At 49.1% G+C, this 21,998-nt stretch overlaps 2 protein-coding genes and 1 long non-coding RNA gene across 3 annotated transcripts in view; 1 reads left to right on the top strand and 2 right to left on the bottom strand.

The window, feature by feature from the left end:
• CCNYL1 (cyclin Y like 1) overlaps positions 1–12,633 on the top strand; it is a 31,319-nt gene extending 18,686 nt beyond the window's left edge. The window contains exons 7-10 of the mRNA XM_065069408.1: positions 1,756–1,875; positions 3,758–3,924; positions 7,862–8,024; positions 10,861–12,633. Coding sequence (XP_064925480.1) covers positions 1,756–1,875; positions 3,758–3,924; positions 7,862–8,024; positions 10,861–10,977 — 567 coding nt within the window. The 3' untranslated portion in view covers positions 10,978–12,633. The remainder of the gene's footprint in view (positions 1–1,755; positions 1,876–3,757; positions 3,925–7,861; positions 8,025–10,860) is intronic.
• On the bottom strand, positions 2,353–5,413 carry LOC135579898 (uncharacterized). The gene is made up of 2 exons (XR_010473803.1): positions 5,275–5,413; positions 2,353–2,564 (listed from the first exon to the last, which is right to left on the bottom strand). It is a non-coding gene; the product is annotated as an uncharacterized LOC135579898 (long non-coding RNA).
• A 5,443-nt stretch (positions 12,634–18,076) lies between the features above and the next one.
• Positions 18,077–20,101, bottom strand: FZD5 (frizzled class receptor 5). The gene has a single exon (XM_065069406.1). It carries the CDS (start codon positions 19,993–19,995, stop codon positions 18,265–18,267), a length of 1,731 nt encoding a protein of 576 aa, XP_064925478.1. The 5' UTR covers positions 19,996–20,101; the 3' UTR covers positions 18,077–18,264.
• Between the last annotated feature and the right edge of the window lie 1,897 nt (positions 20,102–21,998).

Genomic DNA, 21,998 nt, shown 5'->3' with positions numbered 1-21,998 from the left:
ACCTGAAAGGCAAAATTTTAAAGCAAATAGGCTTAATGCTGCTTGCAGTAACCACAGGGAGCGTTCACATGTGATTTTCATGTGCCGGGTTCTGCTGCACCATTTTAGCCAATCTTTACGACACAAAACCTCACGGTACAGGCAAGCTCAAGAGTGTATTTGAGATGTATTTAGCAAAGCTCTAGTGCCTTTGAAAATTCAGTTTGCTCTGGGGCTTAGCTGAGTGAATGCAGCTTAATCTATCTCATGGATTTGGCTTAATAAACAGTTTTTAATAAACAAATATTTTAAGTTTCTTAGTTTCATCTCTAAACATGACCCATTGTGCTTGTAATTACACACTTGAAGACATACAACTCTTTACTCAATAAAAATAATGAACTTAAGGGGATTTCTTGTATGGACTGTGGCACTTCAAGAGAAAATCCTGGTCCCAAACTGCTTGACCTGCCTGAATCTGTTGTTTCACACTGAAGATTATTTATGTAAGATGAACTCCATCAATTTCTTTATTTTGACATCTTTCAATCCTTTCATAGAGCCCACCTCCTATTTAATGAGTATGAATAGAGGAAAAATCACTGTTTTTTAAGGAACACGTAAAGGTCTGTTGTATCTCACTGCAGAATACAGCCAGAAATGCAGTAAAGCTGTATGTCTGCTGCTGAGGGGATAGAAATGGCTTTTTAGTGTCTATAGCAGTGGGGTTTCCCTGGGTACCTGCAGTTCCTTTGGAAGGTTAATTAGCTGGAAGACATCTATACACACCTTGTCCTGGAAAGATTTGGTCACAAGGAGTCCAAATTCAGGCTCTATTTGCCCTTAATAGCACAAGTAACAAACTTCAAGTTACCAGCATCACAGGGCTTAGTCACAAATACCAGTCCAGTCCTTTCCTCCGCAGTTCATCAGCAAAAAATGTTCTTCCAGATGTGCTTTTGTACTGCCCATAGCACAGGAATTACACCGGGGGGATCCTGCCCACGTTATTTCTGACTACTGTTCCTACAACTGTTTTTTCACTGTACTTGCCACTGTTTACCTGGGTATTTTAAACTACAAAACCACATGAAAACTTTCGAAGTTTCATCCCTCCAGGAAGAGTGCTGAGCATCAGAATGGGACAGGGGCAGAATTCTCATTATAGGATTGCTTTAGACTGTCTATTTGTCAGCTTTTCCTCTCCCCTGTATTGAGAAGAAGTTTTGCATGGTGTCACAGGTAAACCTAGCTGTTAGCTTTGTTGCCTTTCTGGAATCTCTCAAGAACGAGGCCTGCGAAGACACCACACGTTACCTTCCAGTTCTGCCTGTGATAGAATTATTGACATGTGTTCTTCAGCTCTTCCTCAGCTGGAAGAGGAATCTTGTGAAGTCTCTTAACGTTGCCTTTTGAAGAGCCAGTGTTTCTCTGGTGTGTACATGTTTGTGATTTCCTTGCAGGGAATCTCTTTTAGTCCATAAAATGTTCCATCAATAATAGTTAGCACCTGTAGTAATGATGGTAATTCATGCTCTTTTCCATCAGCCTTACAGATCAAAAAAGTGTTCAAGACAAACATATTATCAGCTAAAGGGATTGCATTTTGTTTGGAATATTCAGAGTATCACAAGTCTGGCTTCATTCAGTTTTGTTCTGTGACAGGAAGGGGCTGTATACGCTTCTGCTCAGTGAGAAGAAACAACCCTGTGTGTCTGATCTTTACAGTCAATATTAAGCAAGACAGATTTTCGGTAACTCAGAACTTTCTTTCAGCGGGAAGAAGTTCCAGACGACTACTACAAGCATGACCCCGACCACAAGCACATCTACCGCTTTGTTCGGACGCTTTTCAGTGCCGCGCAGCTGACAGCTGAATGTGCAATAGTGACACTGGTAAGAGATGCTGGAACTTGAGCTTTTGGAAAACTTGGTTAATTTTTTTCCTCTATGAGTGAACTGGGCTGAACTGACATTTAGATAGTTACGCTATCTCATGAAACCTTGTTAATAATGAAGATACTGTAGAGGCGAGTTCATTAGAGAACATTACTAAGTAGTCACAGAAGTGGTTAACTACAAAGGAACTTACCTTTTCTATGTATTAATATGTAATGATTAATTATTTGTCCCATGGAACATTGTTTCATAATGTATAACTTGCTGAAGAAGCTTAGAAAGGCAAAACAGTGGGACACTGTACATATTTGGGTATAAAAAGATCAGACACAAAGATGTATTTTATTTCGCTTGTGTGGAGGGGAAAGTGGGAGTTTTGAGCTCATATTAATGAGAACAGTGCAAGTAACAACGCCCCGTAGGAACTCCAGGAGCTGAACTTGCTCATTATGATGGCCCTCAAGCATTGCCACCTTTCTGTCAAACTTGTTTTTTAATTAAACCAAAGAGGCTGCAGCTCTTTTCACCAGCTGGCATGGAGGTACTAGGAACACACATGCATATACATAGAAGTATACAAAGGGCAAGAAAAAACACAACTTATAATTGCTCTATTAGACAATCTCTTAAACTGCACTTGTGTACTAGACTTCAGTCTTCCTTGCGGCTTCTTTCTGAAAAACAGTCTGAAAGGAGAACAGAACTGTCACCAAAAGACAATGTGGCAACTAAGCAAACTCAGCTTGCAGGACTCTAATAAGGAAATAAGTCATTAAAGAGGTGGGATAGTTAGAGCTATTGAAACTCTGAAAGTAGTTTGAGGTTTTTGCTTTGCCAAAGACATGCAAGCAATTTTGACAGACCAACATGAGAGCTAATCCTGGGCAAGCTAACCAGCCAAACTGTTTACAAAAAGTAGAGTTTTAAAGTGGATTTTGCCACTAGATGGCTCTGTTATTACAGGAACACCTTTAATCTACTTGAAGGTACAAGCAAAGGATGGAAATGAAGCACAGGGAGACCCCAGTAATAAAGATTGACCTGCCCTTAGACCTGTACATCAGCTTCCTGCACCCACTAGTTTATTTGAGGCTTCAATAGGACCTTGGACTTAATTTAGGGAGTAGAACTTTAAAATCAATCTATATTCAAATTTTAAAGTGTAAATTATTTAGTACATGGATCATTATAGGAAATAGCAGAAAGCTTTTAAGGGACTGATTCAACATCTTTGGGCTGATCTGAGGTTACATGGGAGGAATGAGTAAAAGACCAAGACATGTCTTTGGCCTTGGGTATCGCTCACTATCTAAGCAGTTGGGGATGTAGATGAAAGCAGAGGATGGACTGTAGGTGGAGGAGTGAAGTCTGTTCCTTACAGGGTAAGGCAGAAATAGCACCATAACACCTTTCATTGTGGAAAGATAGCAATTAATGCATCTTCATCCTGTGACTGCAGAGCTCTGTGCAGGTTTTAGCACTGTGTGTTCAGCTCCAAGTGCTGACCCGTCACCGTGATGAAAGGCTGGGGTGATGCCGAGTGACTGACTGTCCCCGATAGGCCCCAACGAGAACCCGTCAGTGACCCTGTGACAGACAGAACCCTGCTGGTGTCTCGCTGAAACAGCACTGCTCGTTGCTCAGAGATGATTCTTCAGTATCTTTATTGTATATCTTGGTGGTTCTGTGCTTGTATCGTGCTAAACAATGGAACCTGTAACTCCTGAAAGTTTGGATTCTAAAGTGTAATTACTAAGACTTATTTTGATACACTCAATGGCAGTGGGATAAAATAGTCATATTGAACTGGCATGCTTGCAGCTCAGAACTTAGTGCCAGGTCTTAATTAAACACATGAAATTGTTTTTGCTTTTTCTAGGTTTATTTGGAAAGGCTTTTAACTTATGCAGAGATTGACATATGCCCGAGTAACTGGAAGAGGATAGTCCTAGGAGCTATTCTGCTGGCTTCTAAAGTCTGGGATGATCAGGCTGTGTGGAACGTGGATTATTGCCAAATATTGAAGGACATTACTGTTGAGGACATGTAAGTTGCAAGGTTTGGCTAATCTGTGGTGTTTGGGTATTTTTTAGAATGGCACTTTTTGTGATCATATTGGTAAAATGTCTGTCTGGTGCTCTGATACACATACATGACGTAGATCTGGTGTCAGGCCTCACTCCCATTTTAACCTGAGAAACTCTGGGTCACCCTACTTGGAGGCAAATCTATATTAATATTTCTGCTGACTTGGGTGAGTAACTTCAAAGTTAGATTTCTTTCCCCCAGTGATACGCCATGGGACCAGCTGCTTGTTTCCACTAATTTTTGTATTGGTGTAACTCTAAAGTGCCCAATTTTGTAGTCTTATCAAGAGTCTTTCTAGAAAAAGTTAACTAATTTTCTACCCTCGCTTTTCTGGTTTAGAAATTGAAAAACTGGAAGGTAAGCCATAACTCGTGACTTACGTGTCTACTCTTGTGTATGGCTAAGGCCTAAGTATCTCATGGTCTGGATTCTGAGCCGCTGCTGCTGGCAGACAAGTGTCGTTTGTGTTGGAATCTGTGGCTCCACGTGTCACATCCAGCCACTGCTACAGCTCATCCTCTTTGAGTGAGTTGTTAGACTCACCTACAGCACTGAGAACAAAATCCTCCATCTCACTACTCCTTGTTCACGTGAGGCTGTTCCTTGTGTATATTCTTGCCTTGGATATAGATTTCAGTTTTTCAGAAGTTTGGGATCTGCTCTCTGTTTTCGGTGCACGATTTCTGCGGTTTCAGAGGACGTTCAGCCTTGTGGCTCAGGCTCATCCTGCAGGCTGGAGGCGTGTTCGTGGTGTGCATTTGGCCCATTAGATGTCACGTTAAATTTCTTCTCACAAAGTTCTATCTCTGAGAACTTGGAGATGTCAGCATTATTGTTCGTTCTAATTCTATTTGCCAGCTTGTTTCCCTATTTCCCTCGTTAATGGAGTGGTAGAAATGCTAGAAGACTAGCTTAGAAGTGGGCTTTCTGGCCTTAAAAACCTCTCATTTTCTGTGTTTTTGGGTTTTATCACACTGTGCTGTGACTGGGAGTGTCCAGGCCTACGCAGTAACAGTTCTCGTAGGGGAGCAGACTGAGGTGGCAGAGATCTGCACACAGCCTATGTGAGAGATCTGTTCTTGCCCCAAGCTCTCTTCCCTGGATTCAGCCTAAAGCTAGCGTTTCAAATACAGTAATTATTTATCTGGGACTCTTTAGAAGAAGGAATATTCTGTTTTCTTCCTTTTAGGTTGGGGGGCAGCATGTCTAAAGACAGGGGAGTTACCTGCACCAAACCAGTTTGTGTTACTCAAGTTATTTCTCATCACAAACAGCAACAGCAATCACAGCACCTTGTTTTATACGCACCCCTTGCCTGGGAGTTCTTTGTCTCCAAACGCAGGGCTGTGCGGGCCGTGCTTTCAGGAAAGCACAATTAGTGATGTTATACAATGTACATCTTCACTCAGCCTGGCTCCCAGTGCTGGTCTCTGGGAGGAACGCACTTGAAGCGCTGCTGCAAATAACTCCGAGATGGCTGGAGTGGGGTCGGCGATGCTGGGAGTGCTGGAGTATCCATCTTGCTCTTTTTGATGTCTCTTCTTCTAGCCCTATTTGGGGAAAATCAAATTGATAGCACTGAAAATATCTGTAACTTGCAGAATGTTTGTTCTCTATTGCCGATACTGGGTCTCCTGAAATTGCCAGTACTTAACATTTTCAAAGCGAGGATGGTGGTAGGGAAAATAGACTGAATTAGGCTTATTTTTTTTCCCTGATTTGAAGATGGGATTTTTGTAATCTCGTTTGCAATGACTTAGACCTTTGAATTTAGGTATGGGCAGAAACTGAGCACCCCCTTTCTGGCAGTGGCCTGGGGTGTCTGTGCCCAGCCCCACACTGCTGCAGCTTGGCAGAATTCACTGCCCCAGGGTGGATAATGTCACCACCATCAGGGCCTTGGAAAACTGCTTCAAATACTCAGCAAAATTGAGTTTAAATTTTATAGGTCTGCTTTCAATTAATAGTTGGTACTATAGTTATTTGTCAGCTTTAGTAGTTTCAATATTTTTTTAACTCATCACTTGATGGTGTTAGGTATTCTGAATACAAGCATTACTGAGAGAGAACTTGGCAAGGGATTTCAGGCCTGGTTGCATCTGAACGTTGGAGGTGGTTGGTGATGCTGCCAAAAAATCCACCCCAAGCCCCAGCAGCTCCCCAGCTGAAGATTGTTTGGCAGGACTCCACCAGGTACAAGGACTGGTGGCAAGTTTGGTCTGTGAATTTTCTGTGCGTTTTCCTCTCAGCTCTACGTATAGAATGATCTCACTAACCTGAAGCCCTTTCTCATTTGACCAAAGGCGGGTGTTTTACTGAAAGGGGTTTTTCTTTTGGTTTTTGGAGGAGGGTGGTTCGTGTTTTGTTGCACTTCTTTCTAATGGTAAAAAAAAAATCAAAGGAAATTAAATTGATATTTGGGAGTCATCCTTTGTCAAAACTTGCTTGCTTTGATGAGGTTGAATCCGTAATCACTGAAAAATTAACGGTGCAGCTGCTAATCTTGCTGTGATTGCTTGTGAGGGGACACATGCTGTTCATTCTTTTGGCTACATATATTTGTAAATAAGGCACAGAAAACACGTGGGCATTATCCTTTCGCAGGTTTTAAACCACTGTTAATAGACTTGTTAATCCAATGAAGAATTGTATTTTTACACAATTAAAATGTATTAGTGTAGTGAGTACAAAAGGGGCAGTGAAGAGTATTTATTCACAGGGTAAATCAAGCTCTGATCAGCTGATCATCAAAACATTATCTGATTTACATTTCTATAGGCTTATGACCATATGAACAGGAAATTAATTTTGGCACTAGGTTCAATGGTACTCAAGTCTTCCACACTAGAAACAAGCACAAAGCTGCTATTCATATTGAGACCTGCCATCCAATACAAGACGCAACCTGGATGATTCCTTGATTTATCCCCCCTTCTGATAGGTAAAACATCCATTTTAAAATCTCCCAAAAAGCAACAACAGCCTTGGCACTGAATTTGTGCAACTTATGTTCTGCGGTATTCAGAGTTGGCCTAAAGAGCTGCTAAATTCTGTACAGACAGGTCGTTAGGGTTGAACTGAATTGCGTGGTTTGGGTAGCACCAGTTTCTTTTAGGTGAATTTGTAAAACCATCTCCAGTTCAGCTGCCCACAGTACAGTAGGTACAGCAGCCTTTGTCACGTCCTGGCTTTCTCCCCACTTTCCTCCAAATATTTTGCCCAGTGAAAATAGACGAGTGAGTAAAAAACCGGACAGTGCCCTTTGCCATAGTACTTTGTTATCCTGCCTAATGCTATTGAGGAGAAAATTCCTTCTCCCACCTAATGCCGCTTATTTATTTATTTATTGGAGATGAATCCATGTTGCTTCAAGAGGCTTTTTTCTGTGAGATAATAGCAGCAGCTCTTCATAGATCCATTTGTTGCCGTGGTGATCTGCCTACTCCTTTTGTTAGTCCACCTCTACTTCAATAAACCCCCTTCCTGTTATCAGCCCGGTGAAAATGTCTGCAAGTTCTTCAGAGCTAATAAACAGCATACATCATTCCTTTCATCTGATCACTATAGTGTGGGGCCGTACGAGAGTGAGAAAGGCGCGTGAATTGTACAGCTGCACTAATGGAACTCCGAAGAATGAACCTCCGCGGTCAGCCGAGCGGGTGCACGACAGGGCACTACGTGTCTCTGCGAGCCGGAGGTGCCAGGACTCAAAAGCTGCACCTTGTTTTGAGCACTAGTGAATGACCTGTCTCTCGAAACTAATAATGCCGAGCTCTCGATGACTATTTCAAAGTTGCTGGGTTTAAAACAAGCTTGAGGTCTCTTCAGGGTTTTCAGCCAGCTAAAACTATCTTTTTTTCTTTTCCTTTTGTCTTCTGTCCATTATGCCTCCTAGGAATGAGATGGAAAGACACTTCCTGGAGCTACTGCAGTTTAATATCAACGTTCCTGCCAGTGTTTACGCCAAATACTACTTCGATCTTCGCTCCCTAGCAGATGACAATAACCTGAGCTTTCTGCTGGAGCCTCTCAGTAAAGAGAGGGCACAGAAACTGGAGGTAATGGTCTGGGACTGGCTGAGCTGGGACTCTGTGTGTGGAGTAAGAGCATGTGTTGCTAATCATATTAAGTGGCGGTTAGAAAAACTAAAAAGCTTTTAGGTTAGTGTATTACAAGCTAATTTAACCCCTTTATAACTACGGTTCGCACTCTGTAAAACCACGCCTAGGCTAAGCTAGTATTCTGAAGAAAGGAAGGGACAGAGATTACAGAAGTCTAGCAGATCACAAAATAAAATGGATGTTATTTTGGGAACCATAGCTCACTAGGCTACTTAAGATTGAAAAGATTAGTGTCATATGTAATGGATTGTCTGTCCTTCCCTGGTCACAGTCTGTATTCCAAGCACCTAGAGACAGTCACACTCAGACCTTTCTAAATACTACCAGCTGAAGGTTTCCCACTGCATCCTACTGCACAGCTGCTTTTATATTTAGAGGGAGCGCTCTTACTGCTCTCATGGTTTAATAAACCATTTGTCTGGGGACAGCTGCAGAAATAATGTTTCTTTTTACGACTTCTAGAACCTCTGCCTTTCCAAAGAGATGTTGCTTTCAGATAAACTTTTGGAATAGCCCCTTCTTAGGAGCCCTTCAGAATGTCCAGAGGAGTGTAAATACAGATCACTGGCCCCTTTTGCTCAACGGGAAGGGCTGCCCTTCTCCAAGCCCCTGCAGCCTTCTTTGCTGTGAACGCTCATTTTAAAACACTTAAGCGTTTGCAGAGTCAGTCTTTCTTCCTAGTTGTTGGAGATACGATGTAAGACACTTTGAAAATATCTAAATTACCTGGGTTCCCAAGCAAAATTTCTTGTTGGCTCAATGCAACCTTTCATCTGTCCAGGTTTAATTGATGACTCTGCATGTTGTTTTGTTGACCTTTCAAAGGCATTACCGCAGGCCCTGTGTACACTGATATCATAGCCCCTTTCAAAGAGGGGTGTGCTACGGTATTCTTGGCTTATATTGTTCTATTGCCCACCCCCAGTAATTCTACCAAGTGCCAGGGGTTTTTTTAATTTCATCCCAGAAGTGGCTGAACTTTGGGAATAAGTGCGATCGCTCCTGGTCCTTTGGAATGATAGGTATGATGTGCCTACAAATTCCTCTATTTAAAGTTAAGCAATGCAGCTCCTCTGCTTTGTCTCACCCTTGTTGCACTTTAAGCTAACACTGTCACTAATTGTAAATGTGGTTGTAGGGCAGTTCATATTGCACAGGAAATTGTTTACTGAACTGCTCAGTGCCCAGGCATAAGTGGATGATTTACAGATTGTGAGCCTGTTTTGTTTCTTCTTTGCTAGCACCGGGGGCTTGGTATTTAAACGAAAGTCATTTTCAGTACAGTATGTGATTTGCCATAATGCATGTATATAGGACATTTTGGTTTTTTAATTCCAAAATGTGCTAGATATCTAAACCATTTGCTAAAATTTTTCATTCCACCTTTCAGTTATATGCACACAAGCCATTGGTAGGAGCCTGTACGAAGCAGTGAATTAGTATTCCAGGGATTGAAAACTGATTTACACCATATGGGCGACTGAGGCTAAATATGTCAACACAGGTTGCTTTATGATTGATGTGCTAGCATTAAAACAGGATGGAGAGTCTGTCTGGTCTTGCACCGGGAGCTCAGGCAGCCAGTGTCTCAAAGAACGCCACTCTTGAGCCAAATGCATGCCTCCAGAAGGTCGGCAGAAATAAATGTAAATAATTATTTTAAAATACACTTAGGACTTTATTCATGCTTGGAGTGCTTTTCACCTTTTGAACTTCCAGAACGCGGGGCTGTGCTGAATGGGTGCTGCCTTAAAGGGAAGGTGCAGGCTTGTAGCTGATTGCAGGACTCGGAAAGTTCATCTGGTGATAGGTGGTAAATTATTAATGAAAGTACATCTTCAGGACTGAGATTCAGTTCGGCCCTTTTATTACTGGTATCCTTATTTATTTGCATTGGTAGTGCCTGAAGGCTCCCATCAGAAATAGGCCTTGCTGGGAGGACACAGTATTTTCTGGACAATCACGTGTTATTAGGATTTAAATACTTAGGCTTGCTCCTAGAATAGCTGCACCAGAATAAAGGCTACTTGACTAGCTGGATAAGAAGAGCAGAGGCAAGGCTATAAGTGGGTGAAAAAGCCATTAAATATTTAAGTTATCCACATGTGCTGCTATTTAATAGCTGTATTAAAGTGCCATGGCTATTGCCATGCCATCGAGCAATGGGCCGCCCTCCCATCTTGGACCTCTTCAGGCACCTGACCATGTGAGTGGTCCTGGGAAGAGCACGGTGGGGCGAGGATGTGGAGGAGGTAAAGGCAGCACAGGTGTCCTAGGAGAACTTCAGTTCCCTGGCTTGAGTGGCCAAGGGCAGAGTGCCCAAGGGAGTGCACTAACCTTTTAAGTTTGAACCATGGCTGCATGCATTTTTGTGCTGTTAAAATGCAATTTTTGTGTCGCTGCACGCAGCAGATCTCACTACCAGGTACAGTTTTGAACATAACTTCCACAAACTCCTAAGTATGAAATGGATCCAAGTTTTCCATTAGGTAGTGGGACTGCTAAAAGAATGAAGATAGTCTGATAGGGAAACCACTCACCTTCTTTATGCTTACTTACTGATGGATGGGGTTCTTGTTAGCATGGGGACAGACCCCTTTAGTATTTTCCCTCCAAAGTAGTTCTAATTTACTGTCCTTCGAGGTAGAAAATCCAGTAGCGTCACTGGTACAGACTGCCTGCTCTGATGGTATTACGCTTGTAAAAGCTTCCCTGAACTACTCTAGCTCTTCTAATGTGTGCTTTTCGCTTTGTATCTGACCATGGTATCCAGGCTATCTCCCGGCTGTGTGAAGACAAATACAAAGACTTGTCAAAAGCTGCTATGAGGCGATCGTTCAGTGCTGATAACTTGGTTGGTATCCGCCGTTCTAATGCCATCCTCTCCTGAGGAGAGAGAAGGGCGCAGCACCGTGAACCAGCATCCCTATGAATCGGAGGAATCCCACCACTCCACGCACACAAGCCAGCGGTGATGGTGTCTTCCAGCACGAGGAGGAGAGGGGTGAGCGAGCCCAGGGAGCCCAGAGCTTGAGGAGCATACTTGGTGCAAAAGACAGACAAGACCGTTGTCAAATCAACTCTCTCCTCCTTCTAACGTATCCAGAGGTGCAAAAAACAAACTTATCTCCTCCTCTCCCCCACAGATGTTTGCTTACTATGTAGGCCTATAGCTGTGAACTCTTGAAGTTTTTAATAATAAGTAGTTTTAAATTTTAGAATTCAAACACTAACCACATGACTATAGTTACAATGTTCTTCCCTCCTCTCCCCTGTCATCCAGAGTCTCACTGCGTTTGTATTTCAGATCAATGCAGTGCTAACAAAAAACAAGACAAGACATGGGACTCTTAAAGTATAAAGCCACTTTGGAGCTGAAAACAGTAGCATAGACACGTGTTGACGGCTTTTCCCTGGTTTGGCTACTAAAAGCTGCTATTTTTGGTGATCTGTTCATAACCAAGAAGCTGCCCAGCAGGAAGGGATTCCAACTCTGCACCCACTAAGTCACTCCAGTAGAGATTGGCAAAAGACTTTGAATGTATACTGGGGCTGAGATATGGTTTTATGTATTGTTAAAATGTATAGGGTCCATGCTGCATTTCTTGTGAATTATGGTGCTTCTCTCATTTTCTAAGACTTAAACTGCTCTGGAAGAGATGCAATCTGTATGTTTTTCTGAGGCATTGAATGAGAAAGTTGGTCTGGAAACATCATCACCATCCCAAACAGTGTAGCAATCCAGTGGTGAATGGCGTGTGTGCAGCGCTGCTTCTCCGAGTTCTACTCCGCTCTCTTGTGCTCTAGCAGTGGAGTTCCTAAAGCTGCCAGTGTGCATCCATCTCGCTCTCCTTGGGGTTTTGATTCCTGGGAGGGCTTTATATTCATCGTGAGACAGTAATGGGTTTGAGAATTCATCACTACCTAACATGGTAGATTGAAACATATTGTGTTCAATGGAGAATTATCAAAAAGCTTTCTATAAAAACCTTTTTTTTTTTTTTTTTTTCCAAAATGAATTTAATCTTGTGCAACTACTCTAGAGACTTGGGGTTTGCTCTTTCTGAGCCTCTGGAATGGAGCTTACTTTCAGGCTCTGAAACTGAACTCTAAACAGGATAAGTATTATTAGACTCTTCCTGTTCCAAGTCTTTGTAGTATCTTCCCTTCTTGGATCCAAATAGGTTCTAGGCGGTTTGTCCTAGGAGCAGATCTCCCTCCGAATGGCACGGGGTTTGTGCATTTCCTCTTCCAGCCAAGGCCCAGAAACTTACACTGAACAGCAAGTCTGTCTGTCTGTCTGTCTGCCTTTGAGAGCGGGGCTGGCTGAGTGTAACCCACACTCTGGCTGCACTCAACTCTTACAGTGATGCATATAATCTTTTGCAGTATGCAATTATGTCAGCCCCCGGCTTCCAAATCATGGAACTTGGCACTTCAGGTATTGATCACAATTCAATTTTGAAAATAACGCTACATCTTCAGGTGGTTTTCCTTTCTCATGTTTGTATTAAAAGAAAAGCTAATAAACTCTATTTTAATTAAAGTTAAAGGTGAATTGTGTGTTTTGTACAGCTGTCTGATTTCATTCCCCTTCAAAAGTATGTGGTGCTTTGCAGCTTCTCTCAAGTATGAAAAAAGAAAGAAAAACCCCAGGGGGTGCCTGTCCCAGCCCCTCGCCTTCATTTTCCCAGAGGGAGCCGTGGGGCAGCTGTGGGCCTGGTACAGCCTTGTGCAGCTCCCTGGCTATTCCCGCGGGTCCTTTGGATTTAGAATTTGACTCAGGCTGCCCAAATAACCACTCACCAACAGTTTCTTTGCACTGCAATGGCCTTTAAGTAGGGCCAGTCTCTCTGGAGGTCAGTTGATGCTTTTTAAGTCCTCCCTTGAGGAGCACTAAATTGGAAGCTACAAGTGACCAGCTCCTGGATTGACTTGTGACCTAATTGCTAATGAGCTTTTCTTTCCTTAGCACTTGCAGGTGCCTTCAGCTGTGTGGGATGGGTCTGGGTGCGCTTTGCTGACACATCTGCCGTTCAGCTGCAGGGTGCTCGCTACAAACTTGGGGTGCAAATTTACCTTATTTTTGCCAAATGAGGTGGAGGCTCCTCCTGCTGATCCGGATGGCAAGTGAATGACACCTCGAGCTGGTGGCTGCTCTGCAACGTATCCTGCAGGAACCTGCTGCTGCAAACTTAATTTTGCCCTGAACCTTAACTGGCTTTAGTGCGACTGTAGCATCGCTCAGAGCGCACTGTCAATAGCATTTTGATCCATTCAGCAGACGCTAAACAGGGCTCAGCTACAACTCCTTAAGCAAAGGAAAATAGCAATTCCATTTAACAAACACTCTGGTCCCCCTAAAGGAGTTAGATTCTGGAAAACACAGCGGAGTTCTTACGTAAACCAAAAGTAAAACTATACAGCTCCCTTTTGAAGGGATGAACAGTGATGGTGTTTCAGAAGGAATTACATTTAGGTGGTTCTGCAGGACGATGAACTGCAGGAGGGGGCATGCTCTGTAACTTTGCGCTATTCTTCATACGTTGGCAGCACTTTTCTTAAAAAGGCAAAAGAAAAACTGTAGTTAGAATACTGGAATTAGATTGTTACCTACCACTGCTCACAGGGAAGAGCAACCAGCTATACGGTTGACATACCTTGTTTCTCTTTACCCGACAGCTGAATAATATTTAACCTGCATTGAGGTGGCCTCTGCCTGCATTCAGTTCCAGGGCAGCACTCCCCATCTGGCAGTAAACACTGTTTGCAGAGACAATAACGATGTTACACCCCACCAAGGATAATGTGAGCTCCAACAAGAGCAACAGGAGCCTCATGTTAGTGGTCAGCAGGGGCAGGGGAGTCACAGACGTGTGTGTGGCCTACGTGATGCCCTTGGGCTTCAGCGGCCCTTTCCTTCCCTCTGTGTAGGGGACTGTATGTTTTGTTTCTAAGGGAATTTTATGAGAACTACTCCAGGCTCGGTTTGGCAGTTAAGAGGACAGGCACTTCAGGGGTGGAATAAATATCAAGACCATCGCTTCTTGATAAGAGTATAGGCGTCAAGCATAATCTAAGCAAGCAGAAGAGGACTGAAGAGCAATTGAGGCGAGAGCTTGCACAGGGGGTGGGCAGAGTGAGCTCTGCCCCGGGACCCAGCTGGGATTTCCCACAGCACAACAGTGCAGCAGCACTTACCGTAACATTATCTGTGAAAATGACACTCGCACCAAAAAAGTTGTTTGACAATACACAGTGAATTACAGGATGCTGCCAAAGGGACTGTAATGTGCTCACTAACACCCCCACACACACATCACCCCTAGGGCAAGAGCATTTAACTGGCTGACCATGGGCTTACTTGTCACAGGATTAGGAAAGTTTCAGGCTGCCTTTGTGCACAAGGCATTTATTTTAGGTGAAATAACCACTTCACCTTCTGCTCTGTGGCATTAAAACCTATTTGAGAAGCCACGTGGTCCCCATGCTGCCAGCCAGTCATTCCCCATGCCAGTGCTGCACCTGCACTGTTCAACCCCAAGGAAGCCAGTGAGTGACTGCTGCGAGGATGGCCTACGGTGACCAAAGGGGACACAGAGCAGGGGAGCAGCACCAGCATTAGGCTCCTCAGTGAGAACCTCGTGCCGACATGGCGCCTGTCCCCTCCACAGCCCAAAACAGCTGCCCCACGCAAGACAGGATCAGCCCCTGACAGCGTGTTCTGCCTGTACGTGAGCATGGGGGGCAGATCCCTCAGCACTGAGGCACCAGGTGAGTCAGGCTGTGCAGCTGTCAGGTTTATCAGGGCTGCGGGAATGCTGCTTCCAGGTAAGAGATCCTATCTAGTGGGACCTGGCGTGTGCCTACACACCTCACTAGATAGCAGAGTCCTGCACCATTAGTCACCGCAGAGCCAGCCTTAACCCCTTGCTGTCCTTCCTAAAGTTGTTCCGCCCAACAGGAGCGAGCACACGGCAGATGGCAACACGGACCCTCCAATCGGCCACTCGAATCACTCAAACTAAAAGCTGTCATCTGCTTGGCCTCGACAGTATCAAAGAGCAACTCTTTAGGGCCTGATCTCAGCACAGGGCGAGGAACTGACACTGTGCAAACTGCAGAATCCCAATAAAAGTTGATAGTTAACCCCTTTCTAGCAGCAAGGTGTGACCTTGGCCTGTCAAGGAAACACTGTGGGTGAGGTCATGGGCACATCCAGCCATGGCAGCCCAAGGATTAAACCCGGCTCAGTGCAGAGCCCGGTTGTTGCACCCAGGCCGGGACACGCGGTGCCATGGTGGGCCATGGCACAGCCCCCCAGCACACGCTTCCTTCTACCCCCACAGTTAAGTTTTTATAGCAATTAATACTCCAGCAGAAACGAAAGCAAAGAAAACAACACACGCTTTTTTTTTTTTGTCTTCATAAATAACTAATCTCAATACTTCTCTTTGAATAAAATTTCTTCAGCTTTTCACAAAATATAATACAGTTATATAAACAACACTCAACAGCATCATTAACGGATAAGGCAAAAACCAACATGTAAATTGGCTACAGCACACGGGACACGCGGCAACAGCTCCTCTCCCCCACCCGCCACTTGTTGCTGAGAAGCCAGGCTCAAACACAAGTTGATTGTATCAACCTACCATTAGATCAAAGCTAAAAACGCTCTTGCATTTTTCAATAGGCAACAGTTTGTAGCTAATCTTGGACTTTTTTTTTTAAAAAAAAGCTTTACACAGTCAGTTGCACTTTGAAAAAAAACCCAAACAACGGAACAAACAACACCACCTTTGACATGGTTTTTGTTCATTGTATTGCATGATGTGTGTTTAGCTGTATCTACAAAAGGCACTATAGAAAGAGAGGAGTCCGGCGAGGGGTGGATTGGAGCAGGTTGGAGTCATTTAATGCCCGGGATTACAGCACGAGACTCCCCACAGCGTCCCTGCACCCGACCTGCCTTGCTGCTGAGAACACTGATGCCCCAAACCCGTTTCAAAGGTCACTACGGCTCCTGTATGTACAAACCGAGCTATAATACAACTATTTACAGTTTGTAACACAGCATGGTGCAATCCTGGCCACGGCGCAGCACTGCAACAGGCTGGAGGGAGCAAACCCTGTGTCGCAAGAGCGCTGACCTGCGCGGCTGAGCCGTCCCTGCCGAGCCCTGGTCCCTGCGCCGCCGGCTGCTCGGGGCTGATGCCCCGGAGACACTCACACAGTGCCCTGGCAATGCCTTTATCAGCAGATACGCCACTCAAGCACCTCCTCACTTCCCAGGCTTTGGTTTTAAAGTGAGGTGGAAACCTCCTTGACTGAAGTGGTCTGAGGGTGTTAAGAACAACCCCGGATCCTTGCAGTCCTGCGGGAGCAAAGCCAGTAGCTGTTCTGCAACGCTCGAGCGGCCGGGTCACAGTGCCACGCTGCAAGGAGGGCAAAAAAGGCCTTGAGCAATGGCTGGGAAGCTACATACGTGATCACCACTTATGGCAGCGGAAAAGAAATTACAAATTGGGTGCTTTCACAAGCAGGCTGAAGCCAGAGGCAGCCACCTCTCACCAGCTGTGCCCTGTTCTGTGCCACAGCCCCTCAGCGCATTCAAGTAAAGTTGACAACAGGACCCCCACCGCCACCACCTTCTTACTGAAACGAGCCGCCAGCACCGCTTCATGCCAGGCACCCCCTCTGTCAGTGCCCTGCTGCCCGACCTGGGGAAGGAAAAATGGCTTGGAAAGCTGGAGGGATGGAACACGACTGCTCTGCTGAGTTTTCCTAAAGTAACTGTACACTCTCACCGTTTCCGACAGACACAGCTTTGAAAAAAGCAGCAAGAAGTGTGGAAGCTGGCTGGCTGGTAAACCCGGCCGCTCCCCAGGAGCGACAGACTGCCAGCCTGGCTCGGAGCCTCCCAGACACACGCTGCCTGCTGCAGAGGTGCAGCCGCTCCCGCAGGGCTGGCTGTGCCACCATCAGCGGCTGCACTGTGTGCCACCTCACACCAGGCAGCCGGAGGGGCCCGAGGGAGACGCGAGAAACCCACCCCGCTGCAGAGGCATGGAGCAGCATCAAGCCCTTCCCGGCACACACAGCAGCTCAGGGGGAGGCTGCTCGGTGCGCAGCCAGTGGTGCTCCAGGCTCCCTGTGAATGCCAGGCTGGGACAGCAGCCTCATCACTGAGCAGCCCCTTGGCTCTCCGGCACAAGTTGCTCCCCGGGCAGTGGCTGCCCACAGCGGAGCGGTGGGTTGAACCTGGGAGTCAGTGCCACAGAGCTGAGCCCCACCAGCACCAGCTCCTGCCCAGCCCCTGAGCCCCCTGCCCGGGGAAAGCCGGCACATGCACGCCCAGGGGAGAAGGGACCTCTGGGGTCACCTGCTCTCCCCTTTCTGCAGATGGCCGGGACCCCGTCTCTGCTTGTCCTGAGTGTGGGGTGGCAGCTCCTTTCTGCAGCCCCTTCCTCCAGCACCACCACCGCCTGTGAAGCCCCCGGCCCGCACAGCTCTCTCCTCCCACTCAACATGCCGCTGCCCGAGCGAGGCCAGCGGCAGCGTCACCCCAGAGGTCCCTCTCCTCTGCAACATGCAGCTGTGCCCAGGGGCTCTTAGGACCCTGGGGGCACTGTCCCTCTCTGCCTGGGAGGCCCAGGTGCTCGGCAGGGAGGCAGCCCCCACTCCCTGCTCTCCCTTGCCTCCTCGCATACCCCAGGCTCTGGCGAGCGGCTCAGTGACGGTGTCAGCACACCACCCAGGGCTGGGGGCCACCCCCCACCTTGCCTGTCACAGCTCTCCCCTTCACCCCAGCACCAGCAAGACCAGCCCAGAGGGGACACAAATCAGTGCTCGATGGCTACCTGCCACCTGACCAGCCCACAGCACCCCAGGACCCCAAACAGGGCACGAGACCCCAAATGGAGCACACACAGCAGTGCCAGGTTCCAGGCCTCCCTGTCCCTCTGCACACACGTTGCTGGCAGCACCTCTGCCTGCCCTGCCTGGGGCCGCAGCTGCTCTGTGCCCTGCAGGTGCACATGCTTGGTCCCGGGCAGCGCTGCCACGGTGGGGCTGAGGACACTGGGGGTGGCCCAGCTGCCACCCACTCCTCTGTGGCCCAGGGTCTTTGCCACTCTCTCCTCCCTGCAGCTGGGGTCACCGAGGCTCCCTCTGGTCACACGTGGGACAGCGGGACCTGCTTGTGGTAGGAGGCCATGCTGGGCAGCACCGTCCTGCCCGCCAGCGCCGGGCTGGCCTCACCGTACACAGAGGCGCCCGCGGGCTTCCTGGCCCGGCAGCAGCGGGCTGTGAAGCGCCTCCAGGACTCCAGCGTCTTGCCGGACCAGATCCAGACGCCAGAGGTGATGCCCACCACAAGGCACATGAAGTACTTGAGCATGAACACGGCATAGTCAGGCTTGGGGCGGTGAGGGTCCCCCGGGCAGGAGCAGTTCTGCGCCCGCTCCCACGCCTCCCGGTTGTGCTGCTCGTAGATGTAGCAGGCAATGACGATGGTGGCGGGCACGGTGTAGAGCACGGTGAAGATGCCGATGCGGATCATCAGCTTCTCCAGCTTGTCAGTCTTGGTGCCGCCCTGTTTGATCACGCTGCGGATGCGAAAGAGTGAGACGAAGCCAGCCAGCAGGAAGAGGCTGCCGGTGAAGAGATAAACCACCAGTGGTGCCAGCACAAAGCCTCGCAGGTTCTCCAGGCTCTGGTTGCCCACGTAGCAAACCCCAGCCACTGGGTCGCCATCCACAGAGCTGAGTGCCAGCACAGTGATGGATTTGGCACTGGGGATGAGCCAGGCGGCCAGGTGGAAATACTGCGCGTAGCCAGCAATGGCCTCATTGCCCCACTTCATGCCGGCTGCCAGGAACCAGGTGAGGGACAGGATGACCCACCAGATGGAGCTGGCCATGCCGAAGAAGTAGAGGAGAAGGAAAACCACAGTGCAGAGGGCAGGGCCCGTGGTCTCATAGTGGATGTGGTGGTACTCCGGGTTGCAAGCCACGCTGGCATGCCCTGCTACCAACCGCACAATGTAGCCCACAGAGACGAAGAGGTAGCAAGCAGAGAGAAAGATGATGGGGCGCTCGGGGTACTTGAAGCGCTCCATGTCGATGAGGAAGGTGGCCACGGTGGTGGAGGTGGAGAGGAAACAGAGAATAGACCAGAGGCCGATCCAGAAGGTAGCAAAGGTCTTCTCATCCTGTGTAAAGTAGGGCTGGTAGCAGGGGATGGCGCAGTTGGGCACCTGCCCAGTCCTGATGCGGTTGTACAGTGGGTGCGACTCCTTGGAGATGGGGATCAGGGGTGATTTGCACTTGCAGGTCCGGCCGCAGTCTGACCCTGAGGAGCGCTGCCCGCCAAGAGGCGTCAGGTTTTTGGCCGCATCCTTGGCCGGGCGCGTGGGCTTCCCGAAGAAAGGCGGCAGGGTGGTAGCTTCCGTGTGGTTGTATCCCATGCAGAGCACCTCGGTGTCCCCCAGCACCGGCAGGCTGTCGCAGCTCATCCTCTCGGGCCAGGCGAAGCCGTACTGCTGCATGATGGGCGAGCAGCCGGCCTTGGCCCGCTCGCAGACGGAGCGGCAGGGGGGCAGCGGCTTGGTGTAGTCGGGTAGGCAGATGGGGGTGTACATGCTGCAGAGGAAGAAGCGCAGGTCCGGGGAGCACTGGATCTCCACCAGCGGCCAGAACTGGTGCACCTCCAGCCCAGCCTCGTCCTGCGTGTCGTGGTTGAACTGGTTGGGCATGTAGGTGAGGTTGTAGCCGATACCCTTGCACATCGGCACCGTGATCTCCTGGCACACCAAAGCCTTGGAGGCGGCGCGCCCCGCCGCCGGCAGCCCCAGCAGCAGCGGCAGCCCCAGCACCAGCGGCACCGGCAGCCCCCGGCCGTCCATCGCCGCCGCGCGTCCTACCGCCGCCGCATGCCCCGGGCACCTGCCGCCGCGCCGGGAGCGGAGCCCCGCGGGACGGGACCAGCCGTGCAGCCGCCGCCGCCGCCACCTGCACTCTGAGCCGGGCGGGCGCCCCCGCGCCGCGCCGCGCCCCGAGCCCCGCCCCGGGACCGCCCCCGGGCCGGCCCGCCGCCGCTGCCCCGCCCCCGCCGGGGCTCCCCGGGACCGCCCCTCCGCCCGGGGCACCGAGTCCCGCGGCGGCCGAGCGAGGCGGCCCGCCCGGGGACCGCGCTGCCCCCGGCCCCCGCCTGGCGGCCCCCGCCCGCCGGCGGCAGCGGCGAAGTGAGAAGGTGACGGTACCGCCCGACCGCTCTGCGTGCGCCCCAGGCCCCTCGTCTGCTGCACGGGTCCTGACTCCTTCCCCTCTTGCCCCCGGGCTCCTCTGGAGACCCGAGAACCGGCGACACCGCCAGACCCAGCAACACGCCGGCCCGGCCCCGTTTCCCCTCGTCGGCGTAAAGAGCAAAGCGGGACGGGGGGAGGAGGATGCGGGCGGCGTCCGCGGTGCTGCTACCGCTTCGCCCCCTCCTCGGGCCCTTCAGCCCCTCTCCGCGGGAAGGAAGCGGGGCCGCGCCCCGCCACAACGGGATGGGGGGAAAGGGCGGAAACCCCGGGGGTTGGGAGGCAAAAGGCGTGCGGGGACCCTGCCCCACTTTTGCTTCGCTCCGGCAGCCGTACATCAGCCCGGGTACAAGGGTCACGGCAGCGCCTCCCGGAAAGCGGAGCCTCCGTGGGGCAGGGAAACCGGCCCTGCCTCGCCCGCCCAGCGGGCGCTACCGCATTCCTGGCCTGGGCTCCTGGCGGGCTCGCCGCTCCGCCTCGGAGCCGCGGGAGATGTTTCACAAACCACTGTCCCCCCGAGCAGGCGCTGGAGTGCGGTGCGAGCGAATGAAGCCGGAGCCACCGAGAGACGCTGCCCGGGGCAGAGGCCCCGTCCCCACGCTCTGCGAAACGCGGGCTCCTGCTGGAGCCACCGCGGAGATCGTGCTGCCTGCCAAAAGGGACTGTGCACTAGCAAACACCTAAATTACCATCCCGGTTTTCAGCAGCTTCCACTGCTCCTGAAGCCCAGGGCACACTGAGGGCACTCAGAAGGACAAACCTGCCTCAGATGCCAGATATGAGAGTCACAAACTGCACCTGCTGTGGCAGTACCCTTATTCTGGCCGAGAAGAAAGGTTGCTCCTGAGCCCCTACACAGGAGCTCCTCACTTCTCAGTGGATGCAGATGGAAGGGCAATTCGGACCAAAGCACTCACATCCAGCACTGGATCTGGTTCTGCCTGAAACCGCTAATCAAGACACCCACAGCACATCAGAGACAGAGACAGCTCACACTCGGGTCTGGTGCTGGGGAACACCAGCACCCAAAGTCTCGTGCACCCAAGATACTCCCACCTGTGTCCAGAGCCCAGAAAGCAAAGCCTCAGAGTGGGACTCGGCTCATGTCTTCCTTGCAGAGCTAAAATCTGGCTCTTGCGCCTATCAGCAGAGTGCTGACTTCTGCTACCACACACCAAAGTCATCAGGGACTTTAAAGGCCAGAGACTTAATTCTGACCTCCAAAATCCTCTGTGTCTACAAGCGCACCCAGCCTAGGCATGCATATCATTTGGCACTGTCGACCTTGATGCTTAACAACTTGTTTTTTAAAAGGCAAAAAAGAGCTCAAGTCCCTATACCTCCTTGCTTTACACTTTAAATTTTGCCTGCAATAAAGCTATACGGAAGAGAATTACAAGTCACATGTTCCTTTGGAACACAGTGGCCTATCCCTGGAGCAGGAGTCATAACTTTTAGCTCTCCCCAACAATGAGTTTCTGTGAACTAGCAGCCCAACAGAAAGCAATCACAGACAGTTTCATTATGGCTTTCAGTTGATTATCCAAATTACAGCTGAGAGCAGAGGGCAGCCTTTTTATTATCATCATTGCCATACAATTAGA

The sequence above is a fragment of the Columba livia genome, chromosome 7, assembly GCF_036013475.1.
Source record: "Columba livia isolate bColLiv1 breed racing homer chromosome 7, bColLiv1.pat.W.v2, whole genome shotgun sequence".
NCBI classification, from domain to species: Eukaryota; Metazoa; Chordata; class Aves; order Columbiformes; family Columbidae; genus Columba; species Columba livia.
The sequence above is the reverse complement of the archived record's forward strand: the minus strand, read 5'-3'. Positions and strand labels throughout refer to the sequence as shown.